At 54.0% G+C, this 21,621-nt stretch overlaps 1 protein-coding gene across 1 annotated transcript; it reads right to left on the bottom strand.

Moving 5' to 3' along the window:
• Positions 1 to 440: 440 nt before the first annotated feature.
• Capn12 (calpain 12) lies at positions 441 to 12,911 on the bottom strand. Its single transcript, XM_051162790.1, has 21 exons — positions 12,324 to 12,911; positions 11,891 to 11,960; positions 11,559 to 11,677; positions 11,173 to 11,306; positions 8,745 to 8,913; positions 8,073 to 8,147; positions 7,894 to 7,979; positions 7,680 to 7,754; positions 6,555 to 6,718; positions 6,226 to 6,461; positions 5,609 to 5,620; positions 5,094 to 5,302; positions 4,781 to 4,823; positions 4,636 to 4,695; positions 4,081 to 4,138; positions 3,805 to 3,875; positions 3,646 to 3,708; positions 2,667 to 2,745; positions 780 to 896; positions 648 to 706; positions 441 to 566 (listed from the first exon to the last, which is right to left on the bottom strand). The coding sequence occupies exons 1-21, from the start codon at positions 12,576 to 12,578 to the stop codon at positions 540 to 542; spliced, it is 2,181 nt and encodes a 726-aa protein (XP_051018747.1). The 5' UTR covers positions 12,579 to 12,911; the 3' UTR covers positions 441 to 539.
• Between the last annotated feature and the right edge of the window lie 8,710 nt (positions 12,912 to 21,621).

The raw sequence follows: 21,621 nt of genomic DNA, 5'->3' as shown, positions 1-21,621 counted from the left end.
TATATATCCATCTAGCTGCATATCTCTGCCACCTCTCTCACTCTTGTAATGAAGACATAGCTGATTCGATGCCCTCCCCAGCCCCTGCCCAGTTCCCCCCTTACCACGGTGGTCGGGGGTCTTGGGACCTCCTGAGGTGGAGGTGGGCTGCTGGCCTGCCTGCCTGGTAGTTAAAGGGTTTCTCCCCACCCCCACCCCCTTGAGTTTACTCTGATGATTTTTATTTTCTTGGTTTCTGGATAAACCACCCTCTGGGGATGGGAGAATAAAACGTGTAATATTTTTAAGAAGGGTTCTAGTGTTGTATATGCTCCCTGCGATCCTATTGGAGGGCCGCCCGCCATGCCTGTGCCTCTAGGCAGGGCCTGACATGCGCACAGGCTTCAGAAGGAAGGGTGGCGCGGGCCCAGAATCCCAGCGCTTGCGGGGCTGAAAGTGCAGTGGTGGGTTGGGCCTCAGACCCTGGCAGGCGCTTGCTCATCCACGGTCCGCTTCCACCGCTGGTGCCCAGGAGGGCGACTCAGGCCTGGCGCGGGGTCCTATGAGAACGTGGCCACCTCCGACCACTGGAGAAAAGGAAGCGAGAGCCTTGGGGCACGGACCTCGGGACAGCGCCGGAGCCACGCTGTCACCTCGCGCCAGCTCACCTGTTTGTGCGTCAGGCAGACGACCCCCTCGCCGCCGTCCAGGTGTTGGCTGCAGTGCCCTGTTTATGAGGGGGCAGAGTGAGCCGCTCGCGCCACCCAGCCACACCCCACCCGGCCAGAAGCAGCACTCACGGAAGATGCAGGTGAGGCGGGCTGCGCAGGACACGAAGCGCTCGAAGTCCACGCGGAGCCGGCTGTCCCGGTAGCGGCTGGTGAGGGACTGGGTCAGCTGGTTGTTGAGGTGGAAGCCTAGGAGGAGGGCTGCGTCTGTGGCGTTCACAGGATCCCATGTGTGCTGGAACTTTTTGTTTCTACTTCAGGGGGCGGTGTGTGTGGTGTGTTCACATGTATGGGCTCGTGTGCAGATAGAATTGGCTTCCTCGGTCACACCCCGCTTGTATATGGAGGCGCTCTCGCCCCAATCCAGACCCAAACCCGATTGCCTTCGCTAGCTTCCGGCTTCCTCTGGAGGCCACTTGTCTCCTCCCAAATGCTGCGATTGTAGGCAGACCACCGTGGCCTTCACATGGGAGGCCCTCACACGTGACTTACTTTACCTAAGTCATTTCCCTAGCCCCGTGTTCTGTTTTGTGCTGTGCTGTTTGCAGGAAGCTGGCCTCCAGCTCCAACGTAGCCGAGGCTGGTCATCAACTCCTGATTCTCCCTGCCTCCACCTTCTAGGTGCTGCGGTTTTAGCCTGTGGTAGAGCTCAGGGCCTGCAGCCTGCTAGATGAGCACTCTCCAACTGCTGTGGGGGCTTCATTGCTGTTTTGGGGGTGTTAGAGGCGCTCTCTCCGCAGCTCTGTGCCCTCAAGCCCCTCGCTGGTGGGGCTCTAGGCGTGATCTCCTACTGAGCCACATACCCAGCCCTTGTGTACTTTGTGAGGCACTAAGTCCTAGGGCTGCAACTTGCCATCCTGTCTCTGCCTCTCAAGGTGCCAACAGGAGCAGCTCGCTTTGTGGTGGTTCCTGCAAAGGCTGGAGACTGTCTCCCTGCCCCCCAGCACCAGGAGAACACCGCTGTGTGGCTCCTCTTCCAAGGCCACACCTAAAGTCTAAACATGGCCTCTGTCATATCACAAGGAGTTCCTAGAAGCCCCAAGCTGGGAGGATTTGGCCCTCCCAGCTTCCATGTGCCCCATACAGTCCCAAAGACACAAGTTTGTGCCACACACACACACAAACACCACACCTAAAGCTAGGTGGCCTGAGGCAGCTCACTGTCCGTCTGGTGTTCATGTACCCTGGTATATTGGGCAGAAGGGAAACTGGCTATGTGGGGACAAAGGGCCCCAGAGCCCTTGGCCAGCCTGCTAGAATTCCTGTGAGCCCCCAAGAAGACATTAGGTGCCTTGTGTCCAGAGCAACGTCTGGCATGCGCCAAGCACTTTGGGCAGACGGATGGCTGGTGCGATGAACTCCCAGCCTCCCCTCTGTCCTACGTCCCTACTGCTTTGGGTTCAGCCTGCTGGCCCCAGCCTTCTACCGTCATGCCTTGGGCATCACATCACATGTTCCTGGATGCCTGCCGCTTTTCCAGATCTCATGCTTGTAGCCTCTCATTCTCCCCCACTGGTCAGCTGTTCCACGCCCTCCCCCCACCCCACCCCGCGCTCCCTGGTCCCCTGTACTTAGTGGTCACGGATGAGCCCAGCTGGAAGTATGGAGCCAGATCATCTTCCAGGACTTTTCAGTAATCCCACCCAGGCACCCTTAAACACATTTCCCGTGACTTAGGTCTTGGGTGGGATTTCCTTCCTCTGCCATGATGCAGCAGCCTCAGAAGGGATTTTGGGGATGGCTGGGGGTGGTCCTTGGCACCAAGTGCTGTCCAGTGGCATTCTGAGGGCTCCTTGTCACAGATAGGAGCAGACAGGGCTTTGCACCCAGAGCCACCACATAAGGAAGCTGCGGGTGCCGGGCCTTGCGGACAACCCCAGTTAGGGATGGCCAAGCTGAGGGGTGCATTCAAGAATTCAAGGAGCTGTCCCTACAGCCGCCCCAGTTCCTTAGCCATACCTGCCGCGTTCAGTGCCAGCCTCAGCTCGCAGGAGTCCATTGTCCCAGAGGTATCTTCATCAAACTTGTCAAATGTGGCCTGGAGGATGGAGAGGCAGGTGGAAGTCAGTGTCCCATTTCCAGACCCAGAGCATTGTCCCTGCACTTGGAAGCGGAGAGGGCCTCTGAGGCCAGACAGGTTGGGCTCAGGCCCAGCTCCCCTGGCTCCTAGGCTCTTGGGAACAATTTCAAATCCACCTACCCACAGATGCTTAGGGTGGGCGCAATACCAGGGAGTTGCTGCTATGGGCAGGTCTGGGAACCTTCGGCTACCCTCTCCTCCGCTGAAGGAGTGCCCATGGGTAGCTAAGCAAAGGCTCTTCGGAGGAAAGGGGACAGGCCTGACGTCCCCTGACAAGGAAGGAGCGAGTTGGGAGCTGAGAGTCAAACAGGAACCGGAGGCAACTCTAGATCAGCCTATTTAGTGCCCTTGGGGGGCCACCGTAAGGTGAGAGGGACTTTATCCATCTCACCCCCAAGTTGGCAGTGCCCCTCGGTGACCCACAGGACACCGGTGTCTAGGAGGAAGCGGCTGCTCCCAACCTTCACCCACCGGCCATGCCAGGAGATGGCCCCAGGTCCCAACCCTCACCCACCGGCCATGCCAGGAGATGGCCCCAGGTCCCAACCCTCACCCACCGGCCATGCCAGGAGATGGCCCCAGGTCCCAACCCTCACCCACCGGCCATGCCAGGAGATGGCCCCAGGTCCCAACCCTCACCCACCGGCCATGCCAGGAGATGGCCCCAGGTCCCAACCCTCACCCACCGGCCATGCCAGGAGATGGCCCCAGGTCCCAACCCTCACCCACCGGCCATGCCAGGAGATGGCCCCAGGTCCCAACCCTCACCCACCGGCCATGCCAGGAGATGGCCCCAAGTCCCAACCCTCACCCACCTGCCATGCCAGGAGATGGCCCCAGGACCCAACCCTCACCCACCTGCCATGCCAGGAGATGACCCCAGAGTTCCTGGAAGTGATGTAGGGTCAACCTTTGCCCATGCTGCGGTGAAGACATCTGATTACAATCAATTTTCCCTAAAAGGCAGGGGAAACTCCAGCATCCCAGTCCCTCCTCCCCATGCACTGCCTCACGTACCCCAAAACACTGCACAAGCTGCTCGCAGGTCCTGAGCCCGATTTCTCCAGGCTGCCTGGTGTTGCCCCTAGCTACAAGAAAGAAAGAAAGAAAGAAATCAATCTAGCACCCCTCGCATGTTAGGCCAACACTGCAAGAGCTTTGCAGACTAGCTTCCTGCAGTGGGCATTTTGTAGGTAACGAGTGCAGAGAGTTCACGCCTGAGGAAACCGACAGAGCTGGGGTTCTGTGTCTTTGCTCATGGTGCCTCTTAGAGGAAGTGGACCCCCGACTCACCAGGCTCCAGGGCAATGCTTATTAAGGTCTGCAGCTGAAGGGCATCCAGCTCCTCCTCCTTAATCAGGAAAAGAACCACTTGTGAGGCCACTGGCTCGAACATGTGGTGGACAAACGCCCCGGGCTCTGCCGGGCTCAGGGCACATCCCCAGAGTGGTCAGGACAGCGACGGGAGATACACCAGGGCGGCCCACAGTGGGCAAGTGACGATGTCTGAGTCTGGCAGGGGATGTGACCGACCCTCCAGGGAGAGGTGTAGGCGGAGCAAAGACAATCTGAGCACCCCCAGAATACAGAGGGAAAGCCTCGTGAGATGTAAAGCCGAGACACCCCCAAACCCCAGCTAGGTGGCTCAGGTCTGTAACCCCAGCATTGGGTACCTGAAGGAAGCTACCGGGAACATAGTTGTTCCTGGATACCCTGGTCTACAGTATTTGGGGGCGGGGGGAAAATTGGTTTAGTTTGGGTTTTTCTTTTTTAAGACACCTAGGGAGAGAGGGGAGCTCAGCGTCATCATTTGGCCGGACACCCCCCAGTTCCCCCGACCCTCCTCACCTCTCCAGCCAACTCTAAAAACAGCTGTGCCAACTCCAGCTCCAGGGGCTTGTAGGGGACCTGTGAGGTGGGGGAGTTCAGTTCCTTCCCAAAGCGGACCCCAGATTCCTGCCCCGCCCCCCCCCCCACACACAACAGTCCGCACCTGGAGTGCATCCAGGTCAGCGCTGATCACGTCATCGATCTCCCTGCAAATTACCAGGGGAGGGTGGGAGTGGGGTCCTCAGCAGAGGAAAGTGGGTGGAGTCAAAGGGCAGTGAGGTTTTGTCAGCGCCAGGTGGAAGGTGGGGAAATCCTTGGGTGGGGTGTGACTGGGGTTGAAAGGGTGGGGCTTTGTGGTCCCTGGGTGGGACTTGGTGCCAGCGGCGGGAGGGGGGAACCTATGATTCTAGATTGAGGTCCCTGGGCCAGGCTCGGGGTGCCCCTGGAAAGGCTTGGGAAGTGGGGTGCCAGCTCACACTGCGGTGTGGCTCCGCTCCGAGAAGATGCGCAGCGTGAAGTCAGCTTCATCACCCACACGGGAGGCGCTGGGTACCACCAGGTAGTGGCCGGGCGGCAGGCGGCAGCGGCGGCTCACGTCGCGGCGGGCGCAGAAAACGGAGCGGTCGGCGCGCAACAGTCCCGGTAAGAGCGCGCGGCTGCGCGGGGAGTCCCAGAGGCCCAGCAGCTGCGGGCAGGGTGCCATGACCACCACCACCACCCACCTGAGCTCCCAGCCCAACCCTCTGGTCCTCCCCCAACACACACACACACACACACGTCTGGCCAGGCCCTCCCGTGTCCCCGGCGGGGTGCCATGACCACCTCCACCACCCACCTGAGCTCCCAGCCCAACCCTCTGGTCCTCCCCCAACACACACACACACACACAGAGAGAGAGTCTGGTCAGGCCCTCCCGTGTCCCCGGCCTTCCTGTTCCTGAGATGGTCAACGGAGCCCTAGGGCAGGTCAGGGGCCCGCATCTGAAACCCACCTCCTCAGGAATCTGCAGAAAGGAAAAGTCAGAGGGGGTGGGGGTAGGGGAGCGTGCAGATCCCCTCCCTGCCCCTCCACACCTCACCCACTCCTTCTTTCTGGTTGTTTTGTTTTGTTGTTTTGTTTTGTTGGTTTTTTTGTTTGTTCGTTTCTGTTTTTCGAGACAGGGTTTCTCTGTGTAGCCCTGGCTGTTCTGGGCTCACTTTGCAGACCAGGCTGGCCTCGAACTCACAGCGACCCGCCTGCCTCTGCCTCCCCGAGGACTGCTGGCATTAAAGGCGTGCGCCACCACCGCCCGGCTCCACCTTCTTTCTGAACCTTTAATATTTCCCCACCCTAATTTCTGACCTAGGTCCCCTCTGACCCCTTCCCCAAACCCACCCTTCCCTTCGGTGTCCTCTTCCCTTCCCCGTCCCTTTGGTCCCCTCCTGCCCTCTGACTCTCAGCTTTTTTATTTTATTTTAATCCTTGTACCTGAATCCCTCTCTCCCATTCTCCCTGCACTGGCTCTCCTCTCTGCACCCCCAGTACCCCGCTGCCCGAGAAAAAAAACTGTGCCCTTGTGACGACCTTCCGCACCTCCAGACCTCAATCAGCTTGACACCTCGGCCTCACCTGGAACACGTGGAAGCCCACGGTGAGGTAAGTGAGGCCCTTGGCCCGCAGACACCGGCGGTTGCGCTGGATGAGCGACAGGAGAACCGTGCACTTGGGGATGCGGCCTCCCCTCGCTGGGCCCCGTGCCCCAACAGCTCCCCAGCCCCCCCACGGTCCCTCTTCGTCGTCGTCATCCTCTTCCTCATCAGGCTCCAAGAGCGTTAGCCGGAACTGGGGGTTGGTCCAGAAGTTTTCTGATGGAAAAGAGGGCGGTGGGGTGCCCAGCCTGCCCCCCCAGGTCCCTACCGGGCAGCTTGCTTCTCAGGGGACCTCCCGGGGGTCCTCACCAGCACTGGGCTGGCTCCCGCCAGAGTTGAAGCCTCGTACCCAGCGGCCCTGGAAGATGTGGATGTGCCAGCCGCCGCCAGCGGGGTTGGGGCCCAACACCTCAGGGCTCAGCGAACAGATCTGGACCGTGTTGAAGTGCGTGAGGAAATCCTGAAGCTCCATCCTGAACAGGGCGGACCATGAGAGGTGCCCGGCCACCTCAGGGCCCAGCTCGAGGCACCCCGGAAGTGGGCCCCTACCACAAAGCCCCCCAGTTTCTTGTTTGTTTTTCGAGACAGGGTCTCTCTGTGTAGCCCTGGCTGTCCTCGACTCGCTTTGTAGACTAGCCTGGCTTCGAACTCACAGCGATCCACCTGCCTTTGCCTCCCGAGTGCTGGGATTAAAGGAGTGCACCACCACCGCGCCCAGCTCAGTTTCTTAAGTACTGTCCAATAACTCCAATTTCCAGACCCCACACACACACACACACACACACCAGCCTTCAGGCCTTGCGCCAAGATTGACAAGTTCTCACAGATAACCCCACCTCTGTGGAGATTCACAAACTCCTCTTAGTATCTTCAAATTCGCCTTAGAATGTCCTCAGATAGGGCTGGGAAGCTGGCCGAACCGATAAAAACTATTGCCCTACAAGCCTGGCCAACCTGCGTTCGATCCCTCCATCCACCATGCATGCCTCGTGCACAGACACCAATAAATATAAAACTAGGAAAACAGCTTTTAGCTTATACGTATGCAAAGCCCCAAATGTCACCAGGCCTCCCCAGATCACCCCTAATTATGATTCTGTTCCCGTTAAGCCCCCCCAAATCGGTGTCTCCAAATTCCTTTAGATTCCCTCTTGCCTGCAATTCCAGCATTGGGGAAACTGAGGCAGAAAGATTGCGATGAGTCTGAGCCTAGCCTGGTCTACATAAATGAGTTTTGGGCCAACCTAATCTCAATGTTCTCCCTCTAAGAAACAAATGCCCTTAACAGTTATTACTGATTTCTGCCCTTACTTTACAAAAATAGATCCAGACGCCGCCACCCACCCAAATCACAGTCTGCCCCGTGAGTTTCTGTGTCCCTTCTGGTCCTGCATCTAAGGCTCCTTCCACAGTAGAGTGTCCCTCAGAACTCACCAGAACTCACCATCCTCCTTTTTTACAAGCAGGGCGTCTCGCCACTCGGAGGGGAGCATGTCCCAGCGTGGGCAGCTGAGGAGACCCCATGTGAGATGTAGGCATGTGGGGGCCAAGCCCCACCCACCCGGTACCAAGCCCCGCCCACCAGGTATCAAGTCCCGCCCACCCAATGCCAAGCCCCGCCCGCCCGCCCACCCCAGTCCCATCCCACCTGTCACTCCAGGGCCCGGACCACTCCACGCGGCCCCAGGGGTTCCTCAGCCGCAGCAGCCGCACCTTAGTGAAGCCCAAGAACATCTGAAGACAATTGGTCATCGGTGAGGAGGATGGGATGGGGGGCATCGTGGAAGAAGGCAGCACTAGCCTGGTCCAGCGATGGGAGTGACTCACCTTGTGCGTGCCCGTGACAGAATAAGCGTGTCCCTTCACCAGCCCCTCATCTGTGCGGATCTCACCCCGATCACTCTGAAAGGGGGCCAAGATCGAGAGGCTGTGACAGAAGCATCTGTCGCTAGCATCCCAACCCAGCCTCACGCTTCTAACCCAGGAGCTATCCAAGCTGCATAAAAATAAAATAAAATAAAACAAAATGTCAAAGGAGCCGGGGCGGCGCACGCCTTTAATCCCAGCACTCAGGAGGCAGAGGCAGGCGGATCGCTGTGAGTTCGAGGCCAGCCTGGTCTACAAAGCGAGTCCAGGACAGCCAGGGCTCCACAGAGAAGGCCTGTCTTAAAAAACCAAAAAAAAAAAAAAAAAAAAAACCAGAAAGGAGAGGGAAGAAGCCAGGACACAGCATCACAGGCCTGGGATCCCAGCTACACAGCAAGCTGAGGCAGGAAGGTCAGGAGTTTGAGGCCAACGTGGGTAACTTAGACTCTGCCTCAAAGGGAAATGTAAAAATCAGAGACTGGAGGAGTGTAGCTCATCTGTAGAGCACCGGCCTAGGACCTGCCATTGAGGATCTGGGGGGAGAAGGTGAGGAAGACATTGGACACTGTTCCTCCCACCACATCCCTGACTGTGCTGGTCTAGCGGAGGTCCACAAGGGAGCTTAGTTCTCACCAGGGCCGTGGCGCCCACAAGGGACTCCTTGGCCAGTGCATGGCGCAGGGCAGCAAAGAGACCTGGAGTGTTCTGTCTCAGGTAGAGGACCTCACCCACGCCGCCTGTAAAGTCCACAAACGCCTCGTTCATGTGGCCTCCTCTCATTACCTCATAGGAGCCATGGAGCCTGTTGGAGCAGATGGAGGTGGCTCTGAGGTACATAGGGACATCTCAGCCCTTGGGTCTCGGGGGGACTCTATCAGGGTAGGGGTTCCCAGGACCTAGCCCCACGTGTGTGTGTACGCGCGCGCGCGTGCGCGCACGGTCTGGTTTATTTATTTATTGGTTTTTCGAGACAGGGTCTCTCTGTATAGCCTTGGCTGTCTTGGACTCACTTTGTAGACCAGGCTGGCCTCGAACTCACAGCGATCCACCTGCCTCTGCCTCCTGAGCGCTGGGATTAAAGGCCTGCGCCGCCACCTCCCGGCTGGTTTGTTTATTTTTATATGTATGTTTTTGCCTGCGTGTATGTCTGCGCACCACATGTGTTTAGTGTCCAAGGAGGCACGAGGTCCCTGGTACTGAAACTACACACAGTTGTGGCTGGGAGTCAAACCCAGATCTTCTGGAAGAGCAGCCTTAACACTGAGCCACCTCTCTGGACCACCCCCACCTCCCCTTCATCTTGTTTTTGAGACTGGGTCTCATTCATATAGCCTTGGCGGGCCAGGAAGTCATTCTCCAGACCATGTGTGCCTCAAAGTCATTAAAAAAAAAAAAAAATCCACCTGCGTAAGCTGTCAAGAGTGCTAGAAATCGAGCTGGGTGTGGTGGCGCACGCCTTTAATCCCAGCAGTTGGGAAGCAGAGACAGGTGGATTGTTGTGAGTTCAACGCTAGCCTGGTCTATGGAGGGAGTCTAAGACAGCCGAGGCTACACAGAGAAACCCTGTCTCGAAAAACAAAAACAAACAAACAAGCAAAAAAAAGAGCTAGAAATCAAGGTGTTCTTTATGCTCAGCTAACCAGGTTTGTGTTGTTTTGGAGACATGGTATCACTGTGTATCCCGTCAGTCCTCAGGCTTACAATCCTCCTGCCTCAGTATACTCAGTACTACCGTGATTACGGGTGTAGGTGACCATTCCTGGCTTGATCCCCCTGAAATATTCAGAGATGAGGTTGCGAGTGAGGGGACGGGGTGGGGTCTGTGGTCTCTAGGGTAGATGAGACTCTGCCGTCTGGAGGCCATGGGAGGGGCTGTGCCAGCATTCTCAGCCCTTCAGGGACCTAACGGGCTCCGGGCGGCCATGAAGGCCATGGCCTTTGGGGCTCGTTGGTCCTCTCAGAGCCTGCGATGGGAAAGGAGGGATTGGGAGGTTAAAGGCCCTTCAGGGAATAAGATGTGGCAAATCCAGGTCTGATAGGTCAGGGGATTTGTGGGTACTCAGCGGGGGTTCTAGGGATGTCTGTGGTTAATGTCAAAAGAGAGAGGCCTTTAAGATTTGAAGGTTCAGCCAGGCATGGTGACACACACCTTTAATCCCAGCACTCGAGAGGCAGAGGCAGGTGGATCTCTGTGAGTTCGAGGCCAGCCTGGTCTACAGAGTGAGTTCCAGGACAGCCAAGGCTACACAGAGAAACCCTGTTTTGAAAAACAAACAAAACAAAAGATGTGAAGATTCACAGGCTGAAAGTAGTATGCCTCACTGGTAGAGCCCCAGCCTAGAATCCCCAGTGAGGGGCTGGGGTGTGGCTCAGTGGTAGAGCCCCAGCCTAGAATCCCCCAGTGAGGGGCTGGGGTGTGGCTCAGTGGTAGAGCCCCTGCCTAGAATCCCCCAGTGAGGGGCTGGGGCGTGGCTCAGTGGTAGAGCCCCTGCCTAGAATCCCCCAGTGAGGGGCTGGGGCGTGGCTCAGTGGTAGAGCCCCTGCCTAGAATCCCCCAGTGAGGGGCTTGGGGCGTGGCTCAGCACACACAATACCATGGGTTCTGTCCCGGGCACATAGACTCCCTTCCTAATCCACATGCACAGGAGTACAACAAAGGAAGAGTGCGCATTCCAGGCCAGTCTAATGAGCAAGGGCTGGGGGCGTGGCCCAGCTGGTAGAGAGCTTACCTAGCAGGCATGAAACCCTGGGTTGGAGCCCCCGCAATGCATAAGCCTGGTGCGGTGACACACACCCGCAACCCCAGCCCTCCTGAGGTAGAGGCAAGAGCGTCAGTTCAAGGTCCCCCATCGGCTACATAGCTAGTTCCAGGGCAAACTGGGCTGTATGCAAACCTTTCTCCACACAACCCCACAACATGAAAAGTCCTTCCAGGACAGTGCTGCGACACTAGGGCCCTGGTGGCTAAGACTTGATTTAGGCTCCTCGTCTGGAGCACCCCCAGTTGTCAGCACCCGATGTCACGGCCGTGTTCCCGGCGGGTCGGGACTGTGGTCCTTACTTGGCATAGGCCTTTTCCAGCAGAGGCGCCCAGAACTCGTTCCTTTGCTCCGAGCGCACGAACATCAGCTTCCCCCCACGCACGGGCAGTTTGTCATCTACCACCACGTCCACCCAGCGGCCAAACTGCCAGAGCTAGGGACCAAAAAAAGGGGGCAGGCGTGGTGGCCTCAGTTTCCAGACCCTGCCCGAGTGCTACCTCCAATCCCTGGCCCCCACCCCCGCCCCCAACTCCGTTCTGCCTACCACCTCCCAAGTTCTGGGATCCCATCCTTTTCCCCTCCCCGAGACGGAGCATTGGGTGGGGCGGGGGGGATATGTGAAACCTATCTCATCATGCTACCATGGGGGGAAACTGAAGCATGGAGAGAGGGGACTGAGCTCTACCTGAAAATGGAAGACCCCCGCATAGCCATGTTGGAAACTTTGCCCAGGGGGGACCACCCGGTACAGGAGTCTGGGGTACAGCGTAAGGGAGGCGGCCGCTGCAAGAAGCCAACAGTTTCCTGGGAAGAGAGGCTCAGATTAGATGTATGTGGGTTGTCGGGGGCGGGGGGTGGGTGGGTGGGAGGAGGGAAGGGGAACTGGTGGGGGGGGGGGACCAGAGACCAGCAAACTGGGAATGATGGGGGGCGGGAGGAGACAGAGGTGTGGAGCAGTCCAAGTCCTGGGTCTAGGGACTCAAGATGGCCACAAAGGGGCCGGGAGGAGGGGCTCACCCAAGCTTCCCTGGCACACATCAGTTCGGCTCACGTCCTCACAGATGAACTGGGGCTCAGCACAGAACTCCTGGAACGTAAGTAAGGGTTCCCGTGAAGGCAGGAGAGAGAGGAGGTGGGCATCGGAGAAGATAGGCCCAGGTCCCTGGTACCAGCATCCCAGGTGATGAGGGCCTCCAAGCCTGGGGAACCCCGCGGGTGGGAGGTTTACCTTCCTGGATCTCCCTGAACCCAATGGCCAAGGCTGCTCTCGTCCCCCAAATTCCCGTTTCCTCAGAGCTAGGATTTCACACCCCAGCTTGCCTGTCTCAGAGCCAAGGGTCCACGTCCTGGCCTTGGTGACTCTGGCTGCCCGTCGTCCCTCCACCCTCAGACCCAGGTCGCCGCACCCTTCCTCCCTCAGACCCAGGTCCCAGCCCAGCCCCTGCTTTACGTGGGGCCTCTTCCATTCCACCCCTTTGGCCTTCTCTGAGTCCGGTCCCAGCTTGTCATAGCCAAGGGCGTCAGGACCAGCAGGAAAGCAAGGGTCACGGAACAGGATCCCGGAATCCAGGCAAGCTGCTCGGATGGCTTCGTAGTTCTGCCCTTTAAAGAGCTGTGGGCCCCTGGCTCCAGCCCCGGAGGCCCCGGCGTGGTCGTCGTCCACCAGCTGGATAGTGATCTTCCTGTCGCCGCTGCAGCTCGCCATCCGGAAACTCTGGACTCACAGATAGGGACCCAAGCCCTTTAACCTCCTGAGCCAAGAGGCGGAGCTTCTGCCCCATTTGCACCCCGCTGGGGGTCTTTAGGTAGCGAGGAGCATTCTCTCTTGTTAATATTAATTGATGGTTTGGGGCGCCAGGGAGCAGGGACGCCTTTTCAGTGGTTTCCTCCCTGGGGCGTGGAGCCTTCAGTTGTGGCCAGTGGTTTAATGACCTAGAGCAAGACGGAAGGTAGGACTGGCAGGACCTAGAAGGACCAGCCGCCACTATGGCAGTGCCAGGAAGGAGGTCAGTGTGGGGGTGTGTTTTTGTGTGTGTCAGTGTTGCCACATTTCAGCCCCACCCTAGCCTCCCTGGCTCCTTATGTGTTCTGGGGGGAAGACCGTGCTGAAGGTGGACTGGCCCTGCGTGCTAGGCCAGAACTATACATCTCTTTCTCTGTTTGGTATTGTTTTGGCTTTTGGTTTTTCCAAGACAGGGTCTCTCTGTGTAACCCTGGCTGTCCTGGACTCGCTCTGTAGACCAGGCTGGCCTCGAACTCACAGTGATCCTCCTGCCTCTGCCTCCCGAGTGCTGGGGTTAAAGGCATGCGCCACCATGCCCGGCTTGTAAGTTTTAACTTTGTTTATGCTTGTTTTGTTCTGTTGTTGTGGCGAGGTTTCGCTATGTAGACTAGGTCGGCCTTGAACTCACAGAGTTCTGCCTGCCTGGCATCAAAAGGCATGCACCCCGACACCCAGCTTCTACATTTGACTTTGTCTCCCCGTCTCCGGTCCTGTCTGTCTGTGTCGTCTTGCTGTGTCATCATGTACCCCACATGTGGCCTCAGCCACTCACCTTTAGCACCCTGGTTTCCTACCGGCTCCCTCTGCCAGCGCTCAGGAAGGTGGACCAATGCCAGGTCACCCAGGCAGAGCTGACTAGGGGAAACAGGTTCAGCTTGATCCCGCCCTGTGACTACAGGAAATAGGTTATGCCCAAAATGTGGGGGAGGGGAGAGGGAGGGAGAGGAGGAAGAGGGGCAAGGGAGGGGAAGGGGGAGGGGAGGGGAAGGGGGAGGGAGAAAGGTCTGTAAGGCAGATGGAGGAGTCTAGTAACCTTAGTGACAATGAAATGTCACTCACGCTCCCAGCACCCATTGGCCCTCAGTGCAATTCTTATTTTTATTTTTTGTTTTTTCGAGACAGGGTTTCTCTGTGTTAGCCTTGGCTGTCCTGGATTCACTGTGTAGACCAGTCTGGCCTCAAACTCACAGCGATCCACCTGCCTCTGCCTCCCGAGTGCTGGGATTAAAGGCGTGCGCCACCACCCCCCGGCTCCCAATGCAGACTCTTCGCTGGCCTCTCTCTTTTCTTGCTGAGTTGGTCAACACGAGCATCAAACCTAAGTAGGCCTCGGAGGATGAGAGTGATACACAGGCACAGCCAAGCATGGGGAGACCCGATTCCCCCCAAGTGTGAGCCCCTGCTTGAGGCGTGCAAGTGCGCTGAAGCCCCGCTGGGTTTGCTAAATAGGTCACTTTGTTTTCGAGAGGGAGTCTCCCGAGGCTAGCCTCCAGCTCAGAGAGATCCGTCTGTGTCTGCCTCCAGTGTCCTGGGATTAAAGAAGAGCCCCAGCTCACTCAGCTGTAGGGAGACCTTTCCCTCAAAACAAATTACCCGGTAGGGAAACCCTGTTGGCCACCCAGTGCTCTCCGAAGCTGCCGGTACCTACCAGATCTGATGCTCGCATGGGACTAATTTGGCTCAATTCACAGCATTAAGCTTATGATTAGAGCCCGGAGACCTAGCTCAGCTGGTAGAGTCCCCGCCCCCCGCATGTGTGAAGTCCTGGGCTCTGTCTTAGCAGCACAGATTCACCCCTGTAATTCCGGTACCCAGGAGGGGAAGGCAGGAGGATCACCAAGTTGGCCACACGGATGGTATCTGAGCCGAGTGAGGTGATGTAGACCCGGATGACACACACAGGCACAAGCACAGCCACACCACCTGTTCTGCAAGTTGATGTGGTCTGTGGCGTTGGCTCTGAACGCGCCTTGTGTACAAGGTTCGTTTGAGGTCAGCTTGCTGGTGCCCTTGGAAAACCATATTACCTTGGAAAACTAAGGTCAGGGGTGCCTTAGTCCCTCAAGGCCGGATTGTTACAGTGCACAGCCGGTCCCCAAGGGGGCACTGGATCCCTGTAATCCGCTCGGAGAGGGGCAACAGCATCTCAAACATTTTCACATAACGACTTCACTGCACTAATTAATAAGCCAGTGAGTATGCAAATGGAAGCCCTTTTCGAAACGCCACCATGTTCACCCGTTAAGGCTGCTGTTTCTGACAGCTGAATAGAGGAACCCTGGTCACAAATGTCCTTTTAGCTTTCAATATTGGTCATGTGAGTGCCGGGCGGTGGTGGCGCACACCTTTAACCCCAGCACTCGGGAGGCAGAGGCAGGTGGATCGCTGTGAGTTCGAGGCCAGCCTGGTCTACAAAGTGAGTCCAGGACAGCCAAGGCTACACAGAGAAACCCTGTCTCAACCAAAACAAAACAAAACAAAAACAACACAACAACAACAAAAAAAACAAGACAAGGTCTCAGTTAGTGCAGACTAGCCTCACTGGCCTGCGGAGATGACTTTGAACTTCTGCCGCTCCATCCTGAGCGAGGCATTCACAGGTGTGCAGCAGCACCCTGGCCTTATAGAGAGATCTACCCAGGACCTGGAGGAGGCTACAGAAACGCTCTAGCACCGGGCTACATCTGCAGCCCCTCCACTGTCAACTGACTCATAGCCACTGCACGGATTCATGAGGCAGAGAACAGTTACTGGAGCCGCAGTTTGCCACTCAAGAGCCAGGGTTCTAACCAGGTCGGGCGTGGCATGGCGTGTCTAAAAGCCCAGCATGAAGGAGGCCGAGGCACTGTGAGGCCCAGCCAGCCTGGGCAACTGATTAGGACAAGACCTTTCACATACCAGGTGTGGGGGCACACGCCTTTAATCCCAGCACTGGGGGTGGAGGGGTGGGGGGGTGAAAGCAGAAGCAGGTGGATTGCTGCCAGTTCGAAGGCCAGCCTGATCTACAAATTGGGTCCAGGACACCAAGGCTACACAGAGAAACCCTGTCTCGAAAAAAAACACAAACAAACAAAGAAAAAACAAATACCCAGTAAAAATTTGGTATCTCACCTTCGGTCAGAAGAAACCAGCCCTCAAGGAGCAAAAAGAGCCTGTCTCAGAGTAGCATTGCTTCCCGGAGTTCCTAGGCGCGGCTAGGTATATGCCCCTGATTCCAGAGTCAATGGCCCCTATATGCCGGCCCAAAGCAAGTCACTGAGGCCCTAATCTGACCCCAGGTGCTCATTCATGACTGTCATGAGGTGAAAGGCAAAACCAAGTCTGTGAGAGCTGCAGTGGTTACCTTAAGAGGAAAGATTTGGGCCTCAACCCAGAGAGCAGAACTGGACAAACCTGACCAAGGTTGTCAGATGAGGAAAAAGAAAGCCCACACGCCATATACACGGACAGTTGCTCTGCTTTTACTACCAGGTGTGTCCACGGTGTGATCTATGGAGGAAGAGGGCTTCCTGCCACTGGGAAAACGGACATTAGAAATGTTGGCCTGGGCTGGAGAGATGGCTCAGAGGTTAAGAGCACTGGCTGCTCCTCCAGAGGTCCTGAGTTCAGTTCCCAGCAACCACATGGTGGCTCATAGCCACCTCTAAATGTGATCTGATGGTCTCCCCTGGCCTGCAGGTGCGCATGCAGGTAGAGCACTGTATACATAATAATAAATAAATAAATCTTTTTTTTTTTTTTTTTTTTGGTTTTTCGAGGCAGGGTTTCTCTGTGTAGCCTTGGCTGTCCTGGACTCGCTTTGTAGACCAGGCTGGCCTCGAACTCACAGCGATCCGCCTGCCTCTGCCTCCTGAGTGCTGGGATCAAAGGCGTGCGCCACCACCGCCCGGCAAATAAATAAATCTTAAAAAAAAAAGAAGAAAAAAAGCTGGGCGTGGGTTTCCTTACAAATTGTTGTCCCCCGTTGCCAGGCTCCTCAGCTGGCTGCGTGACAAATAGCTCTAAGCCCAGCGATGCCTATTGATAGCTCAGTCACATGCCAGGCCCCAGTGTGCTGTGTTGGCATATTTTTTAAAAGGTATTTTGTGGAATTCTTATATCTCCACCTCCCTTCCAAACCTTATTCCACCTTAATCTCTTCCAGCTCCCCAATACTAGTTAGGAAGGAAAGAAAGTTAGAGAGGAAAAGGGGCGTAGACCTTTATAGGCTAATTCCTGCTGATTAGGACATTGGCTTCCTTGGGGCAGGTCCAATCTTTGTCATCAGAATGTCCAGCCATCCAACAAACACAGCAGGAAGGTGAATCAGCAGCTGCTGCCACAGACCCTCTCCAGGCTTCCCCCATCCATACCCTCTCTAGAGTCCCCAGAATTAAACTATCTTCAGCTATCCGTGCACGCCCCTGCTAGTGCACAAGGCAAATTGTAACCACCAGCTGTGACTCAGCCTCTTATCCCACACCCGAGATTAAAACAGGACCAGATTCACATAACATAACTGTTTGTTTGAGACAGGGCTCCTCTGTGTAGCCTTGGCTGTTCTGCACTCGATTTGTAGACCAGGCTGGCCTTGAACTCGCTGAGACCTGTCTGCCTCCCCGAGTGCTGGGATCAAAGGCGTGCATCGTCAGGGCATCCATCTGCAGACTACAGGCACAGAGTATCTGGCAGACTTTTCTGTCAAGCAGGAATTTTGAAGGACTGGCTTACCTTATCTCTGTAAAGTTGGGCAGTCTACTTCCCAGTGTCCTGCTTGTCCACAGTTCGGACAGTCTGCCGTTAGCAGTCAAGGTAAGGGCAGCTTTTGCCCAGTGGCTAGCTTTGCCACATACGAAGCGAAGTCCATATGGCAGTCCTTTGGTGCCCTTCATCTTCTTTGAAGTAGACTGGGGTGTGCTGCCAGGAGAAGATGTGTTTCTTTGTCAGAAAAGCCTTTTTTTTTTTTTTTTTTTTTTTTGGTTTTTCGAGACAGGGTTTCTCTGTGTAGCCTTGGCCGTCCTGGACTCACTTTGTAGACCAGGCTGGTCTCGAACTCACAGCGATCCGCCTGCCTCTGCCTCCCGAGCGCTGGGATTAAAGCTTCAGAAAAGCCTTTTAACATCAGCAACATTATCATCACCATCATCATCATCAATGAAGTGTTCTGCATGCATGTATGTCCAGAAGAGGGCACCAGATCTCATTATAGATGGTTGGTTTTTTTTTTTAAGATTTATTATTTATTTATTATGTACACAGCACTCTGCCTGCATGTACACCCGCAGGCCAGAAGAGGGCGCCAGATCTCACTATAGATGGTTGTGAGCCACCATGTGGTTGCTGGGAATTGAACTCAGGTCCTCTGGAAGAGCAGTCAGTGCTCTTAACCTCTGAGCCGTCTCTCCAGCCCACCTTTTAACATTAAATGCCATATTCTGTTGGATCTAGGAAATGTTTGGGGGTCACCTTTCTATCTCAGTATATCTAAATGGACAAATATTGCTTTTTTCCCCCTAGATATTTACTTTCTACTTAACTTTGAAAACATATACAGAGGCTAAATAAAAGCTTATTTCTGAAATTAACTAAACTAGTACATAATAAGGCTACAAGTAAGAATTTATAGGCAATTAACTACTAACTTGAATTTCTTTCATTTTCTTTTCTTTTTTTCTTTCTTTCTTTCTTTTTTCCCCCGAGACAGAGTTTCCCTTTGTGTAGCCCTGGCTGTCCTGGAACTCACTTTGTAAACCATGCTAGCCTTGAACCCAGAGGTCTGCCTGCCTCTGCCTCTCAAGTGCTGGCACTAAAGGCATACGCCACCGCCCTTGGCCTAACTTGCATTTCTAAATACCCTACACAGTTTTCAATAGTAGCTTTCATAAGCCTAGAACTTTACATTACATTTTAAATGAATTGCGTATGTACAAATACGTTAAGCAAGAGTTGAACAAAATAAGCTTAAATTTCTATCAATATACATAATTCATACCAATGTAAAACAGTTGAGACTGGTATATTCAATAATCTACCTTTTATCCTATCATCCTTTATCCTACCTTTAAATGTATATATACCTTTTTCCATTCCCTCATCCCCATCTTCCCCCTAACACTAGATAGGAGAGAAAGAAGGATAGAGGTGACAGAGACAGACAGACAGACAGACAGAGACACAGAGAGAGACAGAGACACAGAGAGACAGACAGACAGAGACCTGATTCTAACCTCCTTTATTCTGTGTCCTCCCTGACCATGACCAATAACAACTTATAACTGACTCCCCCTCCCCCTAAATGACAACAAACATCCGTAACCCACTGAGACTGAAAACCACCCACCCAACCTCTTGTGAGCAGGGGTGCCAGGGTTCTTAAAATTACCTCCTGCTGTCTGGGGCTGAAGGCATCTTTTGGGGGGCCCTAAGAAAACTGGGATATTGGCTATGTCATGGGAGGGCTAGTTGTGTCTTCTGCTGTGCAGTCTCTGTAGCATAGAAAAGTGCAGGGCTTTTCTTCACACACATGTCTTTCTACTTTAATATTTGGAGTTGCACCCACACAGCTCAACTACAATACAAGGTTTTACTTCCAATACTTTGAAAAGTGCAATTGTAGGCTGCTTAGGATAATTAAGTAATACAAATTAATTGTTACTTGATCAGATCGCAGTCATGTCAATTACTAGACTTTTTTTTTTAGATTTATTTATTTATTATTATGTACACCTGCAGGCCAGCAGAGGGCGCCAGATCTCACTATAGATGGTTGTGAGCCACCATGTGGTTGCTGGGAATTGAACTCAGGACCTCTGGAAGAGCAGACGGTGCTCTTAACCACTGAGCCATCTCTCCAGCCCTACTAGACTATTTTTATCTCAGGAACACACATCGTAGGTGTGACAGAACAGAACAGATATGATTCTATGACAGATAAGGTGGAATAGTTAGCTAAGGCCTTCAAAAACCTCAGAGACCTACAGAATGTGACACTTAAAGATGTTTTTTATTATTTTAAATATTCTTCGACGATAAGACAGGTTCACTCCTGGCGACACCCAGCCTACCACAGAGAAGATGACGAGCATCAAAGAACCTCCTTATGGAGATGGCTTCAAATGTGGCAAACAAACCACTGGGCAAAATGTCCTTGTTTCCTACCACAGACAGAATTCTCCCTAAAAATGGGCAAGTTTGAGCCGGGCGTGGTGGCACACGCCTTTAATCCCAGCACTCGGGAGGCAGAGGCAGGCAGATCGCTGTGAGTTCGAGGCCAGCCTGGTCTACAAAGCGAGTCCAGGACAGCCAAGGCTACACAGAGAAACCCTGTCTCGAAAAACCAAAAAATAAAAATAAAAAATAAAAGGACAAGTTTGGACTCAGGCAGAGTCAACGGCCAAACTCTGCCAAGACAGGGTAAGCAAGTCCTCAATGGTTCCTGCCTCACTAGTATGTCTGTCAGATACACTGGGCCACAAGGCTGAAGATGATGCCCCAACGTTATAGAGAGTTTTGGGTGACTGTTCAGGCAGCAAACTGTCTGTCATTTTATCATTTGGGAAGTTACTAAACAGCACTTCCTGTCTGCTCGGGTAATTGCCTTCCTTCTCAAGTCTCCGATGGGGTTGGAGACCAGATAGTTGAATTTTACAATTAAGCTTCGTTGTTTAGGGGTTAAGACGTCTTTAGGTCCAGATAAATGTTTTAAGTTAATAGAGACGAGATATGATAGACGTTGATTTACATTCACAATTTTATAGTCACCAAGACAGGAAAGATGTTTTCCTCAAGTTTGCCAAACACAAATAGCCAAAACACTACAAACGTAACATTTATGTAATTCCCGATTGTCTTGTGGTTCTTCTTACTGTAGATAGCTTACTGTATACATGTGTAATGATATATGTAAAATATATATGTAAAATATATATGTAAAAAAGAAAAATAAAGCCGGGCGTGGTGGCGCACGCCTTTAATCCCAGCACTTGGGAGGCAGAGGCAGGCGGATCGCTGTGAGTTTGAGGCCAGCCTCGTCTACAAAGTGAGTCCAGGACAGCCAAGGCTACACAGAGAAACCCTGTCTCGAAAAACCAAAAAAGAAAAAAAAAAAAGAAAAAAAGAAAAATAATTTAAAAAGGAAAAAGAGAGCATAATTGATATTTTCCAAACTAACGTCCTTCTGGACACTGCAAGGTGTAAAGGTCTTGTGAGTTCTACCCTGCCCTTTCTCTTTTCCTTTTTTTAAAAAAACATTTTTTTATACAGTGATACCAGCATATACACCTGCAGGCCAGAAGATGGCGCCAGATCTCACTATAGATGGTTGTGAGCCACCATGTGGTTGCTGGGAATTGAACTCAGGACCTTTGGAAGAGCAGACAGTGCTCTTAACCTCTGAGCCATCTCTCCAGCCCCTCCCCTGCCCTTCTGACAGCTGCATCACAGCTTCACGCTTGTCAAGCCAGCCTCATAATCACGTACACCAACATCTTGCAATCCATCTGATGATATAGACAGGAGAAAAAGAAAAAAGAAAGAAAGAAAAGTGCAGGGCTTGAGCTGGGCGTGGTGGCGCACGCCTTTAATCCCAGCACTCGGGAGGCAGAGGCAGGAGGATCGCTGTGAGTTCGAGGCCAGCCTGGTCTACAAAGTGAGTCCAGGACAGTCAGGGCTACACAGAGAGACCCTGTCTCGAAAAAAAAAGAAAGTGCAGGGCTTAACTGATGTCCCGGCTGAAACAGTCTGTGAGGCTGGACCATCTGAGCTAGCCATTCTGAAGTTGATTTGGGTGTACATTTTTTTTGTAAATATTTTTATTTAATCTTAATTTATGTGCATTGGTGTGAGGGCGTCAGAGCTTTGGAGTTACAGACAGTTGTGAGCTGCCATGTGCGTGCTGGGAATTGAACCCGGGACCTTTGGAAGAGCAGGCAGTGCTCTTAACCACTGAGCCATCTCTCCAGCCCTGGGTGCAGATTTTTGAGGAAGC

The sequence above is a fragment of the Acomys russatus genome, chromosome 19 (genome assembly GCF_903995435.1).
Source record: "Acomys russatus chromosome 19, mAcoRus1.1, whole genome shotgun sequence".
Classification (NCBI taxonomy): domain Eukaryota; kingdom Metazoa; phylum Chordata; class Mammalia; order Rodentia; family Muridae; genus Acomys; species Acomys russatus.
The sequence above is the reverse complement of the archived record's forward strand: the minus strand, read 5'-3'. Positions and strand labels throughout refer to the sequence as shown.